The following is a 16,880-nucleotide window of genomic DNA, read 5'->3' on the forward strand; positions in this document are numbered from 1 at the left end:
TCAAGCCTCTTAAAGGTGTTTTATTTGTTTGCTTTTCTTTTACCTTTTTCTTTTAAAACAATAATGGCACATTAAAAAAAATTAAGAACTACAAAAAAGGACCATGTCTTGGAGTCTGTGTTCACACTGCCCTGGGCCGTGGCACCAGGACCGGTGATTCTAACTGGGGTTCCGGCCTCTTGGAAAGGTTCTGGGTGGGTCGTCTCCCCCACACAGGGGCCACTCCAGGGGGTTCAGGTGCCGCTCCTCTGGGCCCCCCTTAGAGGGTGCACCCCAGCTCCACTGACTCTGACCAACCACCTTATCTCTCTCCAAACCACAGCCAGGACCTGGAAACCTTAGGGAACTGACTTTGGTCCCCACAGGGGACTTTATAGGGACAGAGCCCTCCCCTGACCAGCAGGAGAAGACACCCCAGCCCAGCCCGGTTATCCCCAGGAGGTCAGGGTGTCTCTCCCTGGTCCTGTCTCCAGCCCAGCTGATACCACAGTGATGCTCCGGTCCTCAGTCCCGGCCCAGAACCCTCCCGCCATGCCCTACGGCCATCCCAGCAGGCACACGAGTGACAAATGCTCAACCCCCCTGTGACCCCCACCAACAGCAAGAGAGGGCTCCCCAAACCCCAGGGCCCTGGCTCAGAAGGAAGGGCTGGGAGAGCAGGCGGGATGCAGGGCGGGGGGACGGGGGGTGGGGGGGCAGGAAGGATGTGGGGTGAGGAGCTGAGCTGCTAGGGTAGGGGAGAAGCGACAGAGGCCGGCTGAGGGCTCGGGGAGGCTCCTCAGACTCTGCAGCGAGAAGTGGGGGGGGGGTCCCAGGGTTGCGGCACAGGCCTGGGGGATGGGGGCAGGGAGAAAGAGGCAGAAAGAGGCTCCCGTCCTGCCTCCAGTGACCATGGGGGTACAGGCCTGGGTGACAAGACCTTAGGGCACCCCCAAAAGGAAACGCCATGCTGCACTCAGCCAGGCCTCAGCCCAGCCCTCATGGGAGGGAGGGACCCCACCAGCCCAGGCCCTGCCAGCCCCAGCGGCTTCCCAGGGCGCCACCCACCCCCATAGGCCAACTGGACCACAGCTGGTGGGGGGCCCAGCCCCCCCGGCCCCACCCACGCCCTCCGCTCTACTCCTGTTGCTCGTTCATTTCCATGTCGGACACCAGGATGTTCTTCTCAGTGGCCTCGCTGGGGCCGGAGGAGCTGCGGCTGTAGCGGGCGCCCTCAAAGGCCCCACGCTCCACGCTCTGTCGCCGCCGGTAGAGAATCAGGGCGGCGGTCAGCAGGGCCAGGAGCAGGAGCACCGCCATCAGCACCACCACCAGGGCCGCGGGGTTCTCCGGGAGGGCTGCTGCAGCCAGAAGGACCCTCGGTCAGAAGCCCCGCCACGCCCGCCCGCTGCCCAGAATGACCGGGAACCGGGGGAGAGGGCTAGTCCTGCCTGCCACTCACCTGATGGGGAGAAGTTGCTCGCCTCAGCTGTAGGGGAGGAGGGACCAGTTAACAACAGTGGTCGTAATAATATAGTAATAATAAGCAAACATGTAAGAACATATTCTGCAGCGCCAGACACGTCACTGGCTCATTTACTTCTCTCAGGTACTCTTGTTTTTGTTGTTGTTTAGACGCAGAGTCGTGTCCGACTCTTCTGCAACCCCTTGGACTGTAGCCTGCTAGGCTCCTCTGGCCATGGGATTTCCCAGGCAAGAATACTGGAGCGGGTTGCCATTTCCTCCTGCAGGGGATCTTCCCAACCCAGGGACTGAACCCCCATCTCCTGCGTTGGCAGGCAGATTCTTTACCACTGAGCCACCTTCGAAGCCCATAGGTACTTTTATTACCCCCATTTTACATATGAGTAGACTAAGGTCAGAGAGCTTGAGCAATTTACCCAAGGTCACAGAGTTGGCATATGGTTTGGCCTGGGCTCGAACCCCATATCCCTGCCTTTAATCACAACAAAATGACAGGTTTGCTGTCTACTGTGGCAATTTGCAGGAAGGGCCAGCCGTTGGTACAGACCAACTGATCCCGGAGGAGGGTCCCGGCAGCCCCAGGCCTATTGACTCCCTCCCATTCACTGTGTGGCTGCAGAATGAGCAGCGGCCCGGGGGGCCCCCCGCCCCCCAGCACTAGATGTCCCCCGCACCTCGAGGGAGCTTGCAGACCACGCCCATGGTGATATTGGTGCAGGCGCCCGGGCGCCACAGCCCGCTGCTGCTCTGGATCCAGTAGCAACTGTTGTGGCTCAGCATGCTGGGGCCCAGGCCCGGGGGCCCCCAGTTGGAGTAGTTCACAGCTGTGTTGTCCTGCCAGACCAGGGTGCCCCCTGTGGGAAAGGCGGCAATGGGGGGGGCGTTGCTGGGGATGGGGGGGGCAGCGACAAGGAGAAGCCGATGGGAGAGAAGAGGCCTGTTCTAGAAAAACACCACCTCCCACAGATCCTCACCCCCCACCCGTTCACCCTTCACCACCGGCCAAGCCCCAGGGGAGGGCCTCCCCTGCAGCCTGGGGCCTGCCCCTCCTGTCCTTATACCCAGGGGACCCACCTTTGGGGTTGAAATTCATGCCCAGCCAGGCGCCCCGACTCTGGCCCTCAGAGCTCTGCAGATGCTCCCAGACAAACACGTTCTCCATCTCATCCAGGATGGACAGGACCGCGCCGCCCGCTGGACACAAAGGAGGCCGACGTCAGGGCAGGGGAGTCTCCTGGGGGTTAGCAGAGACCCCGGAGAGGCCCCGCCCTCTTCTCTGGCAGCCTGAGTAGAGGCTGGCGTGGAGACGTGCGTGTAACGGGGGGCTACATTTACATCCATGTCCCGTCCCAGGTGGTCTGTGTGGATTGGACCGTGAGGGGCACTGAGAGATGAGTGCAGCCGACAAGCAAGAGTGCGGCACGGGGACCACATTCGTGGGGTCTCTGAGCACCCTCGAGAGGGGTCGCCACCTGGAACGCCCAGGTGGGGGCGCTCGCCCCCCAGCCCACCTCTCTGGCAGCGCTGCAGCGCCTCCTTGTGGCCCAGCAGCAGCTCCATGTGGAAGGAGTAGCAGTGCTCTCGGAAGGGAATCCATGCCGAGTCCGCCAGCCCCTGGGGACAGCTCCCGTGGTAGCTTATTCGTCGCGGAGGAGGGGGCCCTGTGGGGGGGGAATGCGGGATTGAAGAAGTGACCCAGGGTCCTCCCGGGGTCGGCTTCCCCCTGGCCCAGCCCTCGGCCCCGGTGGGCGGGCACTCACCGCCGTGAACGCCACACACAGCCCCCTGCAACTTGGTGTCACAGCTGGTGGTGCGCCAGGCGCCATCCGTGTCCACGTAGGCGCAGCCCCCCGGGAGCTGGGGCTCCCCGTCCTGCCAGCTCACGTAGCTCAGCGGCTCCTCCGAGACCCAAGAGTACCGCCGGGAGCCCTGGGCACAGGGGGCCATCAGGGCGGCAGCAAGGGGACCAGCCAGGACGGGGTCGGGGTTGGGGGGCCACGGAAGGCAGGGCGTCAGGAGGAGACAGGGAGGGAGCTGGGGGGAGGGAGCTGGGGGGAGGGGGGCCCAGCCCGGTGCCCACCTCCTCACTGGCCAGCCCAATCCAGAGCGGCGTGCGCAGCCCTCGGGCGGCCTGAGTGAGGAAGGCCTGCGTGTAGGGGTCGAGCACGTGGGCCAGGCTGGCATTTCGGCTCTCACACAGCAGCAGGGCGTCGTGCCAGCGCAGCGGCTTCTGCAGCAGCCGGAAGGTGCCGTTGAGGTAGGAGAGCTCAGCGCCCGGGGCAGGGGGCGACGCTGCTGGGGATGGGCTCAGGGAGGGGTCTACAGGGAAGGGGGCAGGACTCAGGCCGGGCTCTGCTCCCCTCACCCCATCCCCAGGCATGAGGCCGAGGGGGAACAGCAGGCAGAGACCAGCTCTCCTCTGGGCACAGTAACCGTCAGTCACTGTTGTTATTAATATGTTCTTACTAGTAAAGGGATGAGCAACCTTGAGCCTGACCAGGAGCCCAGAGCCGATGGACCCCTGCTCAGAGCTGCAGGAGCCTCAGATGTAGAACCACGGGGTCCCTGCCACGACGCATGCCCAGTGTCTTAGTTCTCCCTGGTCAGCCCTCCAAATCCCAGACCTTCCTCCTGCAACCCCTGGGTGCTCACTGCCTGTCCCTCTGATTGGTGCCTGGCCTTTCTGCCCATCTGCTTCCCAAGCAGAGTGGTCCCCTGAGATCAGGGACCAGGCCTCATTCCTCCTGGCTCAGCCCACAGCGTCCAGCCCTGGGCTGAGGTTTCCAGGCTCCTGGGTGATACCTACCTGTGGCCTTCTGGCAGATGAAGCCATGGGTCTCCTCTGCACAGCTCCGGTCATCCCAGCGGCCGGTGAAGTGGGTTGAGGGGCTACGCAGGACCACCGCACAGCTGGTCTGGGGGGAAGGAGCCGCTCAGGGGAGCCCCAGGAGCTGCCTGCCTTGTGCCACCACCCCCAAAAGTCTGTACTATGAGCAAAGAGGTTGCAAGGGGGTCCCCAGGTGTGAAGACAAGTGCTGTGGGCCAGGGCAGGCTAGTGGGTGCAGAGGAGAGCATGGGGCAGGGGCTTCCTCACCGGTATGTTGCCGCTGGGAGCAGGGCTAGGGCCAGAGGGCTCCCCAGGGGCCCAGTTGGCGTACTGCAGAGGCTCCTGCTCCACCCACTGGAAGTCCCTCTGTGAGGCATGGAGGCCAATCCAAAGGTCAAAGGTCACATTGTGCAGGCTGGCTGTGATGAACGCTGGTCCCCCAGGAGAGAGCGTGATGAGCCACAGGGCGGCAGCCCCGTCCTCACTCTGTTCTAGCCGCCTAGGGGGATGGTGTCAGAGGACTCTGGGGCCTCCCCCTGGGCTGGCCCTACCTTGCTCTAAGGGGTTTGCAATGGTGACCAGTTGGGCCTCTTGCTGTTCACAGGAGAACTGCGCCTCTGACCACTTCACCCGGTCCTGGGGGTCCTGGCCTTGGATTCGGAAACACTGTGGGGCGGAGGGGGAGGCATGACATCCAGCTCCCCCTCCCTGGCCCCCACACCCAGAAACTCCAACCCCTCGGCGCCAGGCCCTGGGGAGGCTGTGGGGGCTGGGAGAGAGAAACAGGAGAACCAGGACATCTGGTCTCCTTGACCAAGGCTCCAATACCCTCCCGACCTGGCATGGCAGATTCACATACACTGGCCCACACCTGGGGAGTTTTAAAGTGGGAAGATTTCTCTGGGCCACCAAATGCTCCACCACCTATGACAGCAACCCCTGGGCCAGGCCTGGGGACAAGGTCTATTTGGTTCTTGGCTTCATATACTTCAAAGGCTTTCAAAAGAATTATTGGTATCATTACAATGATGCCGACAAATTAAGAAAGGGACCGGTTACATATATGAAATATATTGTTTTAGATTAGGTGGAAGAAGCCATAAGAATACGTTTTTGGAACAATTCAATGACATGGAGAAAGACTCAGAATACAATACTGAGGGAAAAAAAAGTTGGCTACAAAACTGTGCTATTTAGTATGATCTCAGTTACATGGAAAAAGTCAAGAAGTGGAATAACAATATTGGTAGTGGTTATCTCTGGAGAGTCTAGATGAGTTTTAGTTTTTTTTTTAAATATGAATAATACATCTTACTCTTTTTTTTTTTTTAAAAAGGCAGAAAAGGTGTATTATTTGCTTGAATAATCTGAAGACAGTGAGAGCTCCATGACACTATGAGCTGGCTGCACTCCAGTGCATGACAAAGATTTATGGATTGTGTTATCTAGTGTTAACTAATCTAATCCTCACAATTTGGTTAAGCAGTCTTTCAGTGTCCGGCAAAGAAGGCATGATTCAGAGCTCATACTAAGGATGCCAGGGAAAACCACAAGGAAATAGCACACTTTCCTTCCTGGGATAAGCTCTTTCAGCCACTAGATAAAAACAATGAAGGTCTAATCAGGTTGGATGAATCAGCCCATGGGTCATTAACCATTCTTGGAAAGAAACTCACACTCTAGAAGGAACATTTTGAAAACATGTTTAGATGCACATCCATCCTGATTCTTTTGATTGCCTCAAACTCTCCTAGCTGTACCCTCAAAATAGTTGGAAAGAGAATCGTCTAAATGTTGTTTTTAAAAAAATCTTCCAAAGACTTTTTTTAAACCCTCTCAATCAGTTCTGAGTAGTTTATAAGGCAGATTCATTTAAATGCAAAAATTGATGAGCCAGTTTTTAAACAAAAATCGGCAGAAGGACTGAAAAATTTAATTGGCATTTAACTGGCAGAAGGACTGAAAAATGGAGAGAAGGACTTAGAAAGCCCAGCCAATGATGGATGAACTTCCTTCATCTTCATCTATTTGTCTTCGTAAAGCAATCTTTTCATCTACAACAACCATTCAATCCATGTTCTAAAATAATTTGAACTCCAAACAAGACCTGTGAAATCTGAATCAGTGTCAGACCTAGATTTTTTAAAATAATAAAGTATAGGGACTTCCCTGGTGGTCCAGTGGTTAAGAATCTGCCTGCCAATGCAGGGGACACAGGTTCTATCCCTGGTCGGGGAAAATCCCACATGCCACAGAGCAACTAAGCCCATGTACCACAGCGAAGAATAGCCCCGACTTGCCACAAATAGAGAAAGCCTGCAAAGGTCCTGCAAAGGAGGACCCAGGGCAGCCAAAAATAAAGAAAGAAATTAAAAATTAATAAATAAAAATAATGAAGTATATGTGATCACTTTGCTCTTATCAAAATTATTTAAAATAGTAATAATTATTATAATTGATAAATTGAAGAGTGAGCACAAAATGTTTTTCATACCACTAAAAGGAAAAATTTTGAAAACTTAAAAATACTGTTTTAAAATCTTTAGCTCAGGCTTTAGATTGTTTTGTTCTTGTGCATATTTTATTATATATGACAGCAGTCACATTAATATGGAAAGTGAAAGTGAAGTCACTCAGTTGTGTCTGACTCTTTGTGACCCCATGGACTCTAGCCTGCCAGGCTTCTCTGTCCATGGGATTTTCCAGGCAAGAATACTGGAGTGGGTTGCCATTTCCTCCTCCAGGAGAGCTTCCCATCCCAGGGACTGAACCCCGGTTTCCCGCATTGTAGGCAGACGCTTTAACCGTCTGAGCCACCAGGGAAGTCCCAATATGGAAGTAAACACATATATTTACTTTTCCACACATATATAAGGCACACATATATATTTTGTATGTTCAACATTTTGTTTTAATAGGAGTTCATTATCAAGATGTTTGGTGACCAAGGATCTAGAAAACTCACCAAACTATATGGGCAACCTTGTTACTTGATGAACTGGAAGGTGTTACTACACTGAGTTAGTGTCCAAGGGGTCTAGCCCTGGTCCTGGGGCTGAGAAGGGGAGAGAGTGGTGGGTTCAGGCCAGAGGCCATGACTCTGATGTTGCCAGAGGGCCAGGACTCCTGAGGCTCAGCCTTCCCCTCAGGCGCCCCCTCCCTGCCCCCTACCTTGTTGAGGAACTGGCTCCAACCAGAGGGGCAGCCCCCTGTGGGCGGCGGGTCTGGGGGCTGCTGCTCTCTGGTGCTGTTGCGGCGCTTGCAGATGTAAGGCAAGGCTGTCATGCACCTCTGGTCCCCCCAGTCCTCTGTGAAAAGGGAACAGCAGTCACTCTGAGCGCGGGGCCAGGCTGCCAGCACCTGGCCTCACGCCCTGAGGGGAGGCGGGGCTGGGCCTCGGGTCCTATGTCCAGCTCTGAACTCAAGTCCCCTGCGGCTGCTGGACAGGCACCGGCCCTCCTCTCTCTGGACCCAGTCCTTCTTGAGTTGGGCGAACAGAGAGGATGAGGAGAGACCGAGGGCCCCTGCCCAGGCTCACCTCGCTGCCCTGAACACCAACCCGCCCCTCGGCTTCCGCACCCTCTCTGCCCTACCCTGCCCTCACCTCGGCTGGCCATCATGTACACGCACTTCTTGTCCTTGCCGATGGGCCGAGGTTTGCCGGGGGCCCAGGAGATGAAGTTTATAACAGAACCATCTGTCCACCTGCAATGGCACAAGCAGGAGTGATCTATTACGGGGCACCAGGTTAGACCTCCCCTGAATGCAGAAGCGAGGGGGCAGAGACCAGGGCCCAAATCCAGGGGCTCAGGGCCACAGACTGAGGAGCGAGGCTACTGAGCTCAATGCAGCAGGAACCCAAGGACCCAGTGCCTTCAGGGAAGGCCCAGCCCTCCTGGGCATCCATTTCTCTAACTAGAAAAGAAAGTCTAAGGGTCCCAGAGCAGGAGTCCAGTGGCAACGCTGTGCTCAGACACTCATGTGCTCTCCTGGTCTTTCTGTGCCTCATGCCTGGTAGGTGAGCCCTGAACATGAAGAGGCCCCTCTGGACCATCATGTGTTCTTGCCCACGTCTTCAGTGGACCTTTTTCATGAGTGACCCCAGCATAATACGAACTGCTGTTATCTAGTGCCTAATAATGTGCTTCCCAGGTAGCTCTGTGGTCAAGAGTCCACCTGCCAATGCAGGAGACACGGCTTCAATCCCTGGGTTGGGAAGATCCCCTGGAGAGTGGCAACCCACTCTGGTATTCTTGCCTGGGAAATCCCATGGACAGAGGAGCCTGGCGGGTTACGGTCCACGGGGTCCCAAAGAGTCAGACACGACTGAGTGAATAAACAACAGTGTGCTGGATGCAGCACGGAGGATTCAGACACCTTATTTTTAGTCCTAAGGACAACCCTACCAGGCAGGCCTCACTGTTTCATTTTCTGGTGAGAAAACCGAGACAGGCCCAGAAAGGTTAAGTCACTTGCTCAAGGCCACACAGCCCGCAAGGGGCAGAACTGGATTCAAAACCAAATCTGTCTCTTGAGTGCAATGCTGCCTCTTATTTCCAGCCTGGGTCCCTGCTAGCCATCCACGCATGCGCCCCAGCGCCCCACCGCCCGGCCGGGGCTCCCACCTGAAGCGCCCGTCGCTCTCTGAGGTGTGCAGGCCGGTCCACCAGTGCTGCTCCTGGCCCCGAGAGAACTGGGGAAGCCGGGCAGGCAGGTGAGGGTTGGCAGGGCCTTTTCCCTGGCTCCCGGGCTGCCCTCCCTGCTTGCTGGCATGCCCACCTTCTGCAGGTTGTGCCCCAGGAAGTCCAGCTCGGCCTGGCTGTGCACTGAGACCAGCTCGGCCTGGAACCACGTGCAAATGCGCTGCGCCTGCGCCCACGTGGAGTGGTGCTCGAAGAACTTATACTCAGCCTCCTGGAAACGCAGCCATTCCCGCCGGCCTGCGGGGGCAGCGTGGGGGTGGAGTCCAGGCTGCGGCTGCCTGCCCGCCCCGCCCACGGAGGACAAGGCGGGCTCAGGGCAGCCGTGGCAGGCGGGCCTGCGAGCCCATCTGACCTGGGTAATGTGCCCCGATCCCCTTTTCCCTCGGCTCAAACCCCTAACCCCCTTCCTTCTGTCCTGGTTAAGCCCTGCCCCAGCCGGCCGCCACGGGGAGCAGGATGGACAGGAAGCCTCACCTTGCGGGCTGACGTCAGGCTCCCGCACATCCGTGCCTATGGGAACAACAGGGACAGACACGCTGCAGCGAAGGGAGACCCTTCCTTGGACCCCGGGCCCTGCCGCCCATCATCCCCTGCCGGGTCCAGCAGCGCCGCCCCACCAACCTCGAGGGATCTTGCAGATCCAGTCCAGCTGCGTCTCGCACTGCATGGCCACCCACTGCAGGGAGGCCAGGTCGAGCACCGTGCAGCCGCGGATGTTGTCATCGTCGTGCCGGCTCCGGTCGAAATTGTGGTAAGAGAACTGGTGACGTCAGAGGGGGAGAGGGGTCTCAGGCACCAGGCACAGGCTGCCCCCACCCCCAGAACAGACCAACGAGACGCCTGGCATAAGCTGGGGACCCCCCCCCCCCAAACCTGGGCTAGGCACCCTTCACCAGCCGGCCCTTGCCATAGGCCCTGCCCTTGCCATAGGCCCTGCCCCTACTGAACCTTGCGCACCTTCAAAAGGCCACGCCCACACCCGGTCCACCCGCCCCGCCTCCTCCAGGCCCCCTCACCCCAAGTCCATCACTCCAGCGCCAGCTCTGCCCGGCTCCGGGGTCTCGACGGTTCAGGCCGATCCAGAACCAGTGCTGCTCGTGGATCTCGGGCTCTGATTCACTTCAGCACAACCCGGGGGTGGAGACAGAAGGCATGGGGAGGGTGAGAGTTGTAGGGGAATACTTGCAGCTGTGACTCGGGCAGTCCTGAGGGCCTTGAGGTTCTCTAGGGTTCACACTGAAAACACTGTTGAGGTCACCCTAAAATATCTTCGAGAGAACTGGGCCAGCTGGGCCAGGCACCCCGCTGAGGGCAGGGGGCCTGGCCCCTTCCACTGCTGCCCTTTGGGGAGGGTATGCCCCGCCAGCAAGTCTGCAGACCTTGACTTTAGGAAGTAGACAGGGGAAGTGTACAGACCTGGGGCCGTGGACTCAAATACACCTCGATTCCAGTCCGAGGTCATCCCTGGACCAGCTAGCTCTGTGACCTTGGGCAAATAAGCCAACCTCTTGATCAGCCCACAAGGGATAATGTCTACTTTGTAGGATTGAGGAGAGCATTGAATGTGGGTTCAATGTTTAGTGCAGTCTCTGGCACACAGCAAGAAGCGATCAACATGGGCTATAATAATCACTAGTCAAATAATATCATTGTGCTGTTTGCTGGGAGGAGACGTCCCTGGAATTAAGATCTCAGGAAGCCTGGATCCATCTGGATGTTTCCCAAGGCTAAGGGATGATGGGGTTGTGTGTCATAGGAACCCACGGGACAGAGATTGGGTTCTGGGGGAACCCCCATGGGTAAATGCTCACTTTTGCAGCCTTTCTCGTCCTGTCTCTCAGGAGAAGCTGTTTGAGAAGTATGGTTTATTATGGGATGGTGTAGGGTTACAGGACGGGGGGCACTCACTTGGATAAGCTTCTAGGAGATTTTGCCATGGAGAAGGAAAGATGGTAAGGATTAGGGTTGTATGTGTGCTCAGTCAGTCACGTCTGATTCTTTGTGACCCCATGGACTACAGTCCACCAGGCTCCTCTGTCCTTGGGATTTCCCAGGCAAGAATACTGGAGTGAGTTGCCATTCCCTTCTCCAGCGAATCTTCCCCATCCAGGGATTGAACCTGCGTCTCCTGTGTCTACTGCACTGCACGGGGATTCTTTACTGCTGAGCCACCAGGGAAGCCCCTAAGAGTCAGGGTTAGGTTTGTATAATCTGAGAGTCCGAGAGGGTGCTGTTGGCTCAAATGAGCAACACGGGGTCTCCGACTCCAGCGAGACCAGGGTTACGTAAGTGGGGACAGGACAGGCCTGGCACTAGCAGTGGACACACAGGTCATTCCAAGCCCTGGACAGACCTCTCTGGGGTCACCTTCACCCTGCCCACTGCCCTGTGTCCAGCAAAACCAAGAGCCCCACACACGTGCACGTGGGCCACCGCCTTAAGCTCAGTACCCGAAGATCTTGTTGAGCATATTGGCCACAAAGTGCTCCTCTTCATAGCTGGCCAGGCTCAGCAGCTGGGCCCCCAGCTCCTGGCAGGCCCCCTGGGCCTGGACCCAGGTCTTCTTGTCCTGCAGCCGCTCCGAGCTGAACACCTGCAGGGGTGGAGTCCAAGCTGTCCCTCTGGCCCGCCTCCCCACCGGACGCCTGCCCTCCCAGGACCTGAGTGGGGAAGGGGCTGGGGCTGCACTGGGCAGGGAGTCGAGGCCAGTTAAGACAGCCCTGCTCATCAGAGAGGGGGCCCTGGTGGAGGAAAACTGGTGCAGGCACCTCCCAGAGACAGTCCCGATGACCAGTGGGGCAATCAGGGCTCTTATCCCCCAGAGCCACAGTGTGCTGTGGGCAGGGCCCTCTGCTCCCTGGACCTCAGCATCTTTCTATAATATAAGACCCTGGACTACCTCAGTGGCTCCAAAACCCAGCCAGGTTTAAAAACACAGATTACCAGGCCCCACCACAGCCCACTGAATCCCCATCTCTATAGTGACAGCCTGGAAGATTTTTCAATTTTTTTAAACTGAAGTACTCCTGTACTTTGGTTTAAAACATTGATTTACAATGTTATGTTAATTACTGCTGTATAGCAATGTGATTCAGTTATAAATATATATATGTGTGTGCATGCTAAGTCGCTGCAGTCATGTCCTATTCTTTGCAACCCTATGGACTGTAGCCCTCCAGGCTCCTCTGTCCATGGGATTCTCCAGGCAAGAATACTGGAGTGGGTTGCCATGCCCTCCTCCAGGGGATCTTCCTGACCCAGAAACTGAACTCAAGTCACACTATGTTTCCTGCAGTGGCAGGCAGGTTCTTTACCACTAGTGTTACCTGGGAAGCCCATAAGTATATATAGATTCTTCTTTAATATCCTTTTCCATTATGATTTATCATAGAACATTGAATATAGTTCTCTGTGCTATACAGTCGGATCTTGTTATTTACCTAATAACAACAGCTTATATCTGCTAACCCCAACCTCCTCTTCCATTTCTCCCCAACCCCCTTCCCTTGGCAACCACCAGTCTCTTCTCTACGTCTGTGATTTTGTTTCTGTGTCATAGATAGGTTCATCTGTGTCACATTTTAGATTCCACATATAAGGGATCACATATAAATCAGGCTCCCTGGGCAATTCTAAAGAGCTGCCAGCCTGGCCCCAACATTTGAGCGTCTCTAAAACTGATGGTCTCTGGGGGTTTTTCAATTCCTCAATTGTTTATTGAGCATCTGCTATGCACCAGGCCTCAGAGGACACTGACAAGAGTTTCAACAGAAAGGACCTAAGGGGAAAAGTTTCTCTAGGGCCCACCTGCTTGGATCATGGCTGGGTCCCACCGGGACCACGCCCCCCCCATCCCCCCGACCCAGGGATGCTGTCTCTTTGCTCTCGTTTCTCTTCTCCACCCCGAGGCCCACAGGCTGCCTACCTTATAGCAGTGCCGGAGTTTGGGATCTGAGCCCCAGCCCTGGGGACAGGCGCCGGTGAGGCTGGGCGTGGGGTCTGGCCCGGGCAGCTCAGGCGTCACGGGCGTGCCCAGGCTCTGGCGGCAGATGTAGCGAGCCCGGAACGATGTGCAGTTCTTCACCTCCCACAGCCCCATGGCGCTGCCCGTGGCCAGGGCCACACAGCCCCCACGACTGTACCCTGCAGGAGGGAGGGGGAACCCACAAACTGAGCCCTCCCTCACATCCCCGAGGGGCACCTCCATGGCCCCCACACGGGGAGCCAGCTGGGCCATCTCTGCAGGGACACGCGCTGTGGGGTTGGGGGCAGCGGGGCTGGAGAGCAGGAAGGAAATGGAGGCAGAAGCCTCACTCTATGTTGACTTCTGTGAGATTTTAGGTGAGTTGCTTAACCTCTCTGAGCCTGTTTCATCATCTACTCCAACTTTGAAAGGGCTTAAAAAAGATAACAGTGGACTTGCGGTTAAGAATCTGCCTTCCAAGGGATGTGGGTTCCATCCCTGGTTGGGGAACTAAGATCCCACATGCCGTCGGGCAACTAGAGAAGCCTGTGTACTGCGACCACTGAGCCCGCGATGAAGACCCAGCACAGCCAAAAAAATAAATTAAAAAAATAAAAGATTTATAAAAAATGCTTTAAGATAATAAATGTGAAATGGAATAATAGCAAGCACTTGTCCTATGCCCACTATTCCAAGGGCTTTACATATATTAACCCATTCAAGCCTCACGTCAACCCTGTGAGGAAAGTACCATTATCCCCATTGGACAGATGAGGAAACTGAGGCTCAAAGATGGGCAACTAATAAACTGCAGTCAGGACCTGAGCCAGGCATTTCAGCTCTGGAGCCCATCCTTCTAACCATATCACCACACTCTATGAATGCTGTCTCCTATGAAGCCCTGGGTCTCGGTCACGGCAGGGGTGGTCCACCACGGCCCTCCCAGCTTCACCAAAGCACCGCCAAGAAGGGGGTTGAGCGAGGGGCTCACCGGGCTGGTCCCGGTTCCAGTGGGTGTACATGACCTCGTCCCCGCTGAGCCAGCGGAAGGAGCCGGTGAAGTTGAGGTCCTGCAGGGCCGTCCAGAAGTACTCGCCATCCCAGTTGTAGATGAGGCTGCTGACAAAGGCCTGCTCGAACCTGCGGGAGAGAGGCTGGTCAAGGCAGGCAGCTCAACCCCCACCGCTCCCAGGGCTCCAGGCCAGATGCCCTGCTCCGGGAGCCTGGGTGCTGCACCCCATCAGAAACTTGCTCAGGGAAGTGGGGACCCCTGGGGAAGCTGCAGCTGACATAGCTGACCCCTGCTGCTGTCTGCATCTCCACGCCTTGCTGAGAGAAAAATCAGACACAGCCAACTCTTGCCTGGAGAATTCCAAGGACAGGGGAGCCTGGCGAGCTACAGTCCATGGGATCGCAAAGAATAGGACAAGACTGTGCAACTCACTTTTCAAGGCCTCTTTGGGGCATCCATCCAGCCCACACGGAGGTCTGTTCCTGTCCCCCCCGCCCCCCACCCCCACCCCAGGAACTGCCCCATGCTGGGGTCACTTAATAAACAAGAGTCATTCTTATGATAATGTTAGAAAAAGGCCCTGGAGACAGTTGAAGCTCAAAGGGACTCAAAGCTCAAGTCCCTCTGCACTTGGAGCAGGATGCTGGCCCTTCTGGTGGAGGGACCGCATTCGACCAGGACATCGGGGCGGGCTGGTCCCCCCTTGTACCTGTTGGTGATGGTGACCAGCTGAGAGCCATGGTCGGTGCAGAGGCGCCGGGCCTCGCTGTAGGTCACCGGGTCCTCTCCCAGCCAGTAGCAGGAGGGGCTGTGCCACGTCCAACCCTGGCTCAAGAGAGTGGGCAGAAAAGGGGGTGTCTGGGGGAGGGTTGCTTCTCTCTCACCCCTAAATCCCGGGGTGGGGATGCCGACAGCGGCACCACTTAGCTTTCTGCAGGCTTGGGCACAGGACCGAGGGGGCTGGTTTGGCACCAGAGCCGGCTCTTCCTATGCTGTGTCTGCACTGTGCCACGCCACACTGCCCTGCCCACCATCACCCACAGCTGCGAGGTTCAGAGTGGATGCGTGGCCCAAGGGAGGCAGCCAGTCACCCGGCCTGTGGCCTGGCCAAGAAAGAGGAGTGGCCCACTGGACTCCTCTCTTGGGTATTTGAACCAGGAGACGTATGGGAAAACTGCCAGCTGGCTGGGAAACGAGAGCTGAAAAGCTGGGAGAGCGGCCAGCAAGTGGAGGGGGCTGGTTGATCCTCAGGGGCCTGGAGAAGCTGGAGTAATGGAATGGAGGCGGCGCCCGCCTCAGGGCGGTGGGGGCGGAGAACAAACCCGCAGTGAGGGGCAGCAAAGTTGCAGCAGACCGCCCTTCCTTCATGGCCCGCTTGCAACCTGCCCCTCCACCCGCCCCAGAAGACCAGGGAGGCTTTACCCCACCAACCCAACCCGCGGCCCCTTGGGTCGCCCTGAGGGCCTCTCTGCCCCTGCCTTGCAGACGAGGACCTGAGGCTCTGAGACATTACATGGCTTGATTTTGTACAGACAGTACAGGTGGAGCCCAGGCCTGAACCCATGCCACAGACACTGTGTCCCTCCCCGCCACAGCCCTGCTCCTCCTAAAATGACCCCGGGTGCCTACCAGGGTCTTAGCCTCCAGCAGGCCTTCAGGTGGGATACCTGGGGGGTGGGGGCTGGAGCCCGGGAGAGAGGCGAGGCGGGGGGAGGGGGGGGCCCCCTGGGCAGGAGCCAGTTCAGAACAAGCTGGTGTGTGTATATGTGTGCTTATGTATGTGTAGATGTATGTGTTTAGTCATATTTATGTGTGTGTACATATGTATGTGTGTTTATGTGTGTAAGTGTCCATGATGTTTAGTCTCTGAGTCATGTCCAACTTTTTGCGACTCCATGGACTGTAGCCCGCCAGGCTCCCCTCTCCATGGGATTTTCCAGGCAAGAATACTGGAGAAGATTGCCATTTCCTAGTCCAGGGGATCTTCCCAACCCAGGGATCGAACCCACATCTCTTGCATTGGCAGGCGGATTCTTTACCACCAAGCCATCAGGGAAGCCCGTATATGTGTGTATGTGTGTGTTTATGTGTGTGTATGTGCCTATTGTGTATGTGTGTATGAATGTGTGTTTATGTGTGGATATGTGTGTTTGGGGGGCTTCCCTGGTGGCTTGGACAATAAAGAATCTGTCTGCAATGCAGGAGACCTGGGATCAATTCCTAGGTTGGGAAGATCCCCTAGAGAAGGGAATGGCAACCCACTCTAGCATTCTTGCCTAGAGAAATCCATGGACAGAGGAGCCTGGCGGGCTACAGTCCATGGGTCACAAAGAGTTGGGCACGACTGAGTGACTAACACTTTCTCTTCATTTTCATATGTGTGTGTTTACACGTGTATGTATATGTGTGTATGGGGGGCGGGGCACAGATCCCCATATTCCAGCAGGACTGTGCTAAGACCCCTGGCTCTCCTGGGGTGTTAACCGTGGCGGCTCAACAACCCCCCATCCATTCCAGGCTGGCCCTGGTGCGGGGCAGTTAGTAATAGCCCCTCTGCCTCACCCAGCCTGGTCAGAGCCCCCCGCCAGCCCCTGACCACGCTGGCCCCCACACTCTTCAGCCCGGCCCCGCGTGCTCTCCCTTCCTCCCCACTGGAGCTCATGCCTGCGGGCATTTCCTGCTCTCCCCCTAGGGGAGAGTTTGGGGTGCAGGTGGGTGGGTGTGATAAGGGGCTTAATCCAAAGGAAAACAGAGTGAGGAACCAGACTGGCAGTGAGGGGCTGGCAGAAGGAACGTGGCTTCGGCAGAGGGAGCCGCCAGGGGCCCAAGCACCACAAAGTGGCCTTTATGAGCAGCCTGCCCACATAGTCCTCACTGCTCACATCCCTGCTTGTTGGGGGGGCAGCGGTG

At 56.8% G+C, this 16,880-nt stretch overlaps 1 protein-coding gene across 3 annotated transcripts in view; it reads right to left on the minus strand.

The window, feature by feature from the left end:
* Nucleotides 1–16,880, minus strand: part of MRC2 (mannose receptor C type 2) — a 58,759-nt gene continuing 41,879 nt past the window's right edge. For 2 of the 3 annotated variants that reach the window (XM_043465474.1, XM_043465458.1), the window contains exons 10-30: nt 14,680–14,795; nt 13,950–14,098; nt 12,920–13,137; nt 11,445–11,587; nt 10,011–10,113; nt 9,616–9,754; nt 9,469–9,504; nt 9,071–9,231; nt 8,917–8,984; nt 7,896–7,996; nt 7,463–7,599; nt 4,843–4,957; nt 4,559–4,722; nt 4,271–4,379; nt 3,545–3,783; nt 3,225–3,393; nt 2,976–3,125; nt 2,539–2,658; nt 2,139–2,318; nt 1,442–1,468; nt 1–1,337 (exon numbers count right to left, since the gene is read on the minus strand). In XM_043465474.1, the coding sequence (XP_043321409.1) occupies nt 1,117–1,337; nt 1,442–1,468; nt 2,139–2,318; nt 2,539–2,658; nt 2,976–3,125; nt 3,225–3,393; nt 3,545–3,783; nt 4,271–4,379; nt 4,559–4,722; nt 4,843–4,957; nt 7,463–7,599; nt 7,896–7,996; nt 8,917–8,984; nt 9,071–9,231; nt 9,469–9,504; nt 9,616–9,754; nt 10,011–10,113; nt 11,445–11,587; nt 12,920–13,137; nt 13,950–14,098; nt 14,680–14,795 (2,865 nt within the window). In that variant the 3' untranslated portion in view covers nt 1–1,116. Of the gene's footprint in view, nt 1,341–1,441; nt 1,469–2,138; nt 2,319–2,538; nt 2,659–2,975; nt 3,126–3,224; nt 3,394–3,544; nt 3,784–4,270; nt 4,380–4,558; nt 4,723–4,842; nt 4,958–7,462; nt 7,600–7,895; nt 7,997–8,916; nt 8,985–9,070; nt 9,232–9,468; nt 9,505–9,615; nt 9,755–10,010; nt 10,114–11,444; nt 11,588–12,919; nt 13,138–13,949; nt 14,099–14,679; nt 14,796–16,880 lie in introns of all 3 variants that reach the window. The other variant, XM_043465466.1, reaches the window with a different exon arrangement.

The sequence above is a fragment of the Cervus canadensis genome, chromosome 1 (genome assembly GCF_019320065.1).
Source record: "Cervus canadensis isolate Bull #8, Minnesota chromosome 1, ASM1932006v1, whole genome shotgun sequence".
NCBI classification, from domain to species: domain Eukaryota; kingdom Metazoa; phylum Chordata; class Mammalia; order Artiodactyla; family Cervidae; genus Cervus; species Cervus canadensis.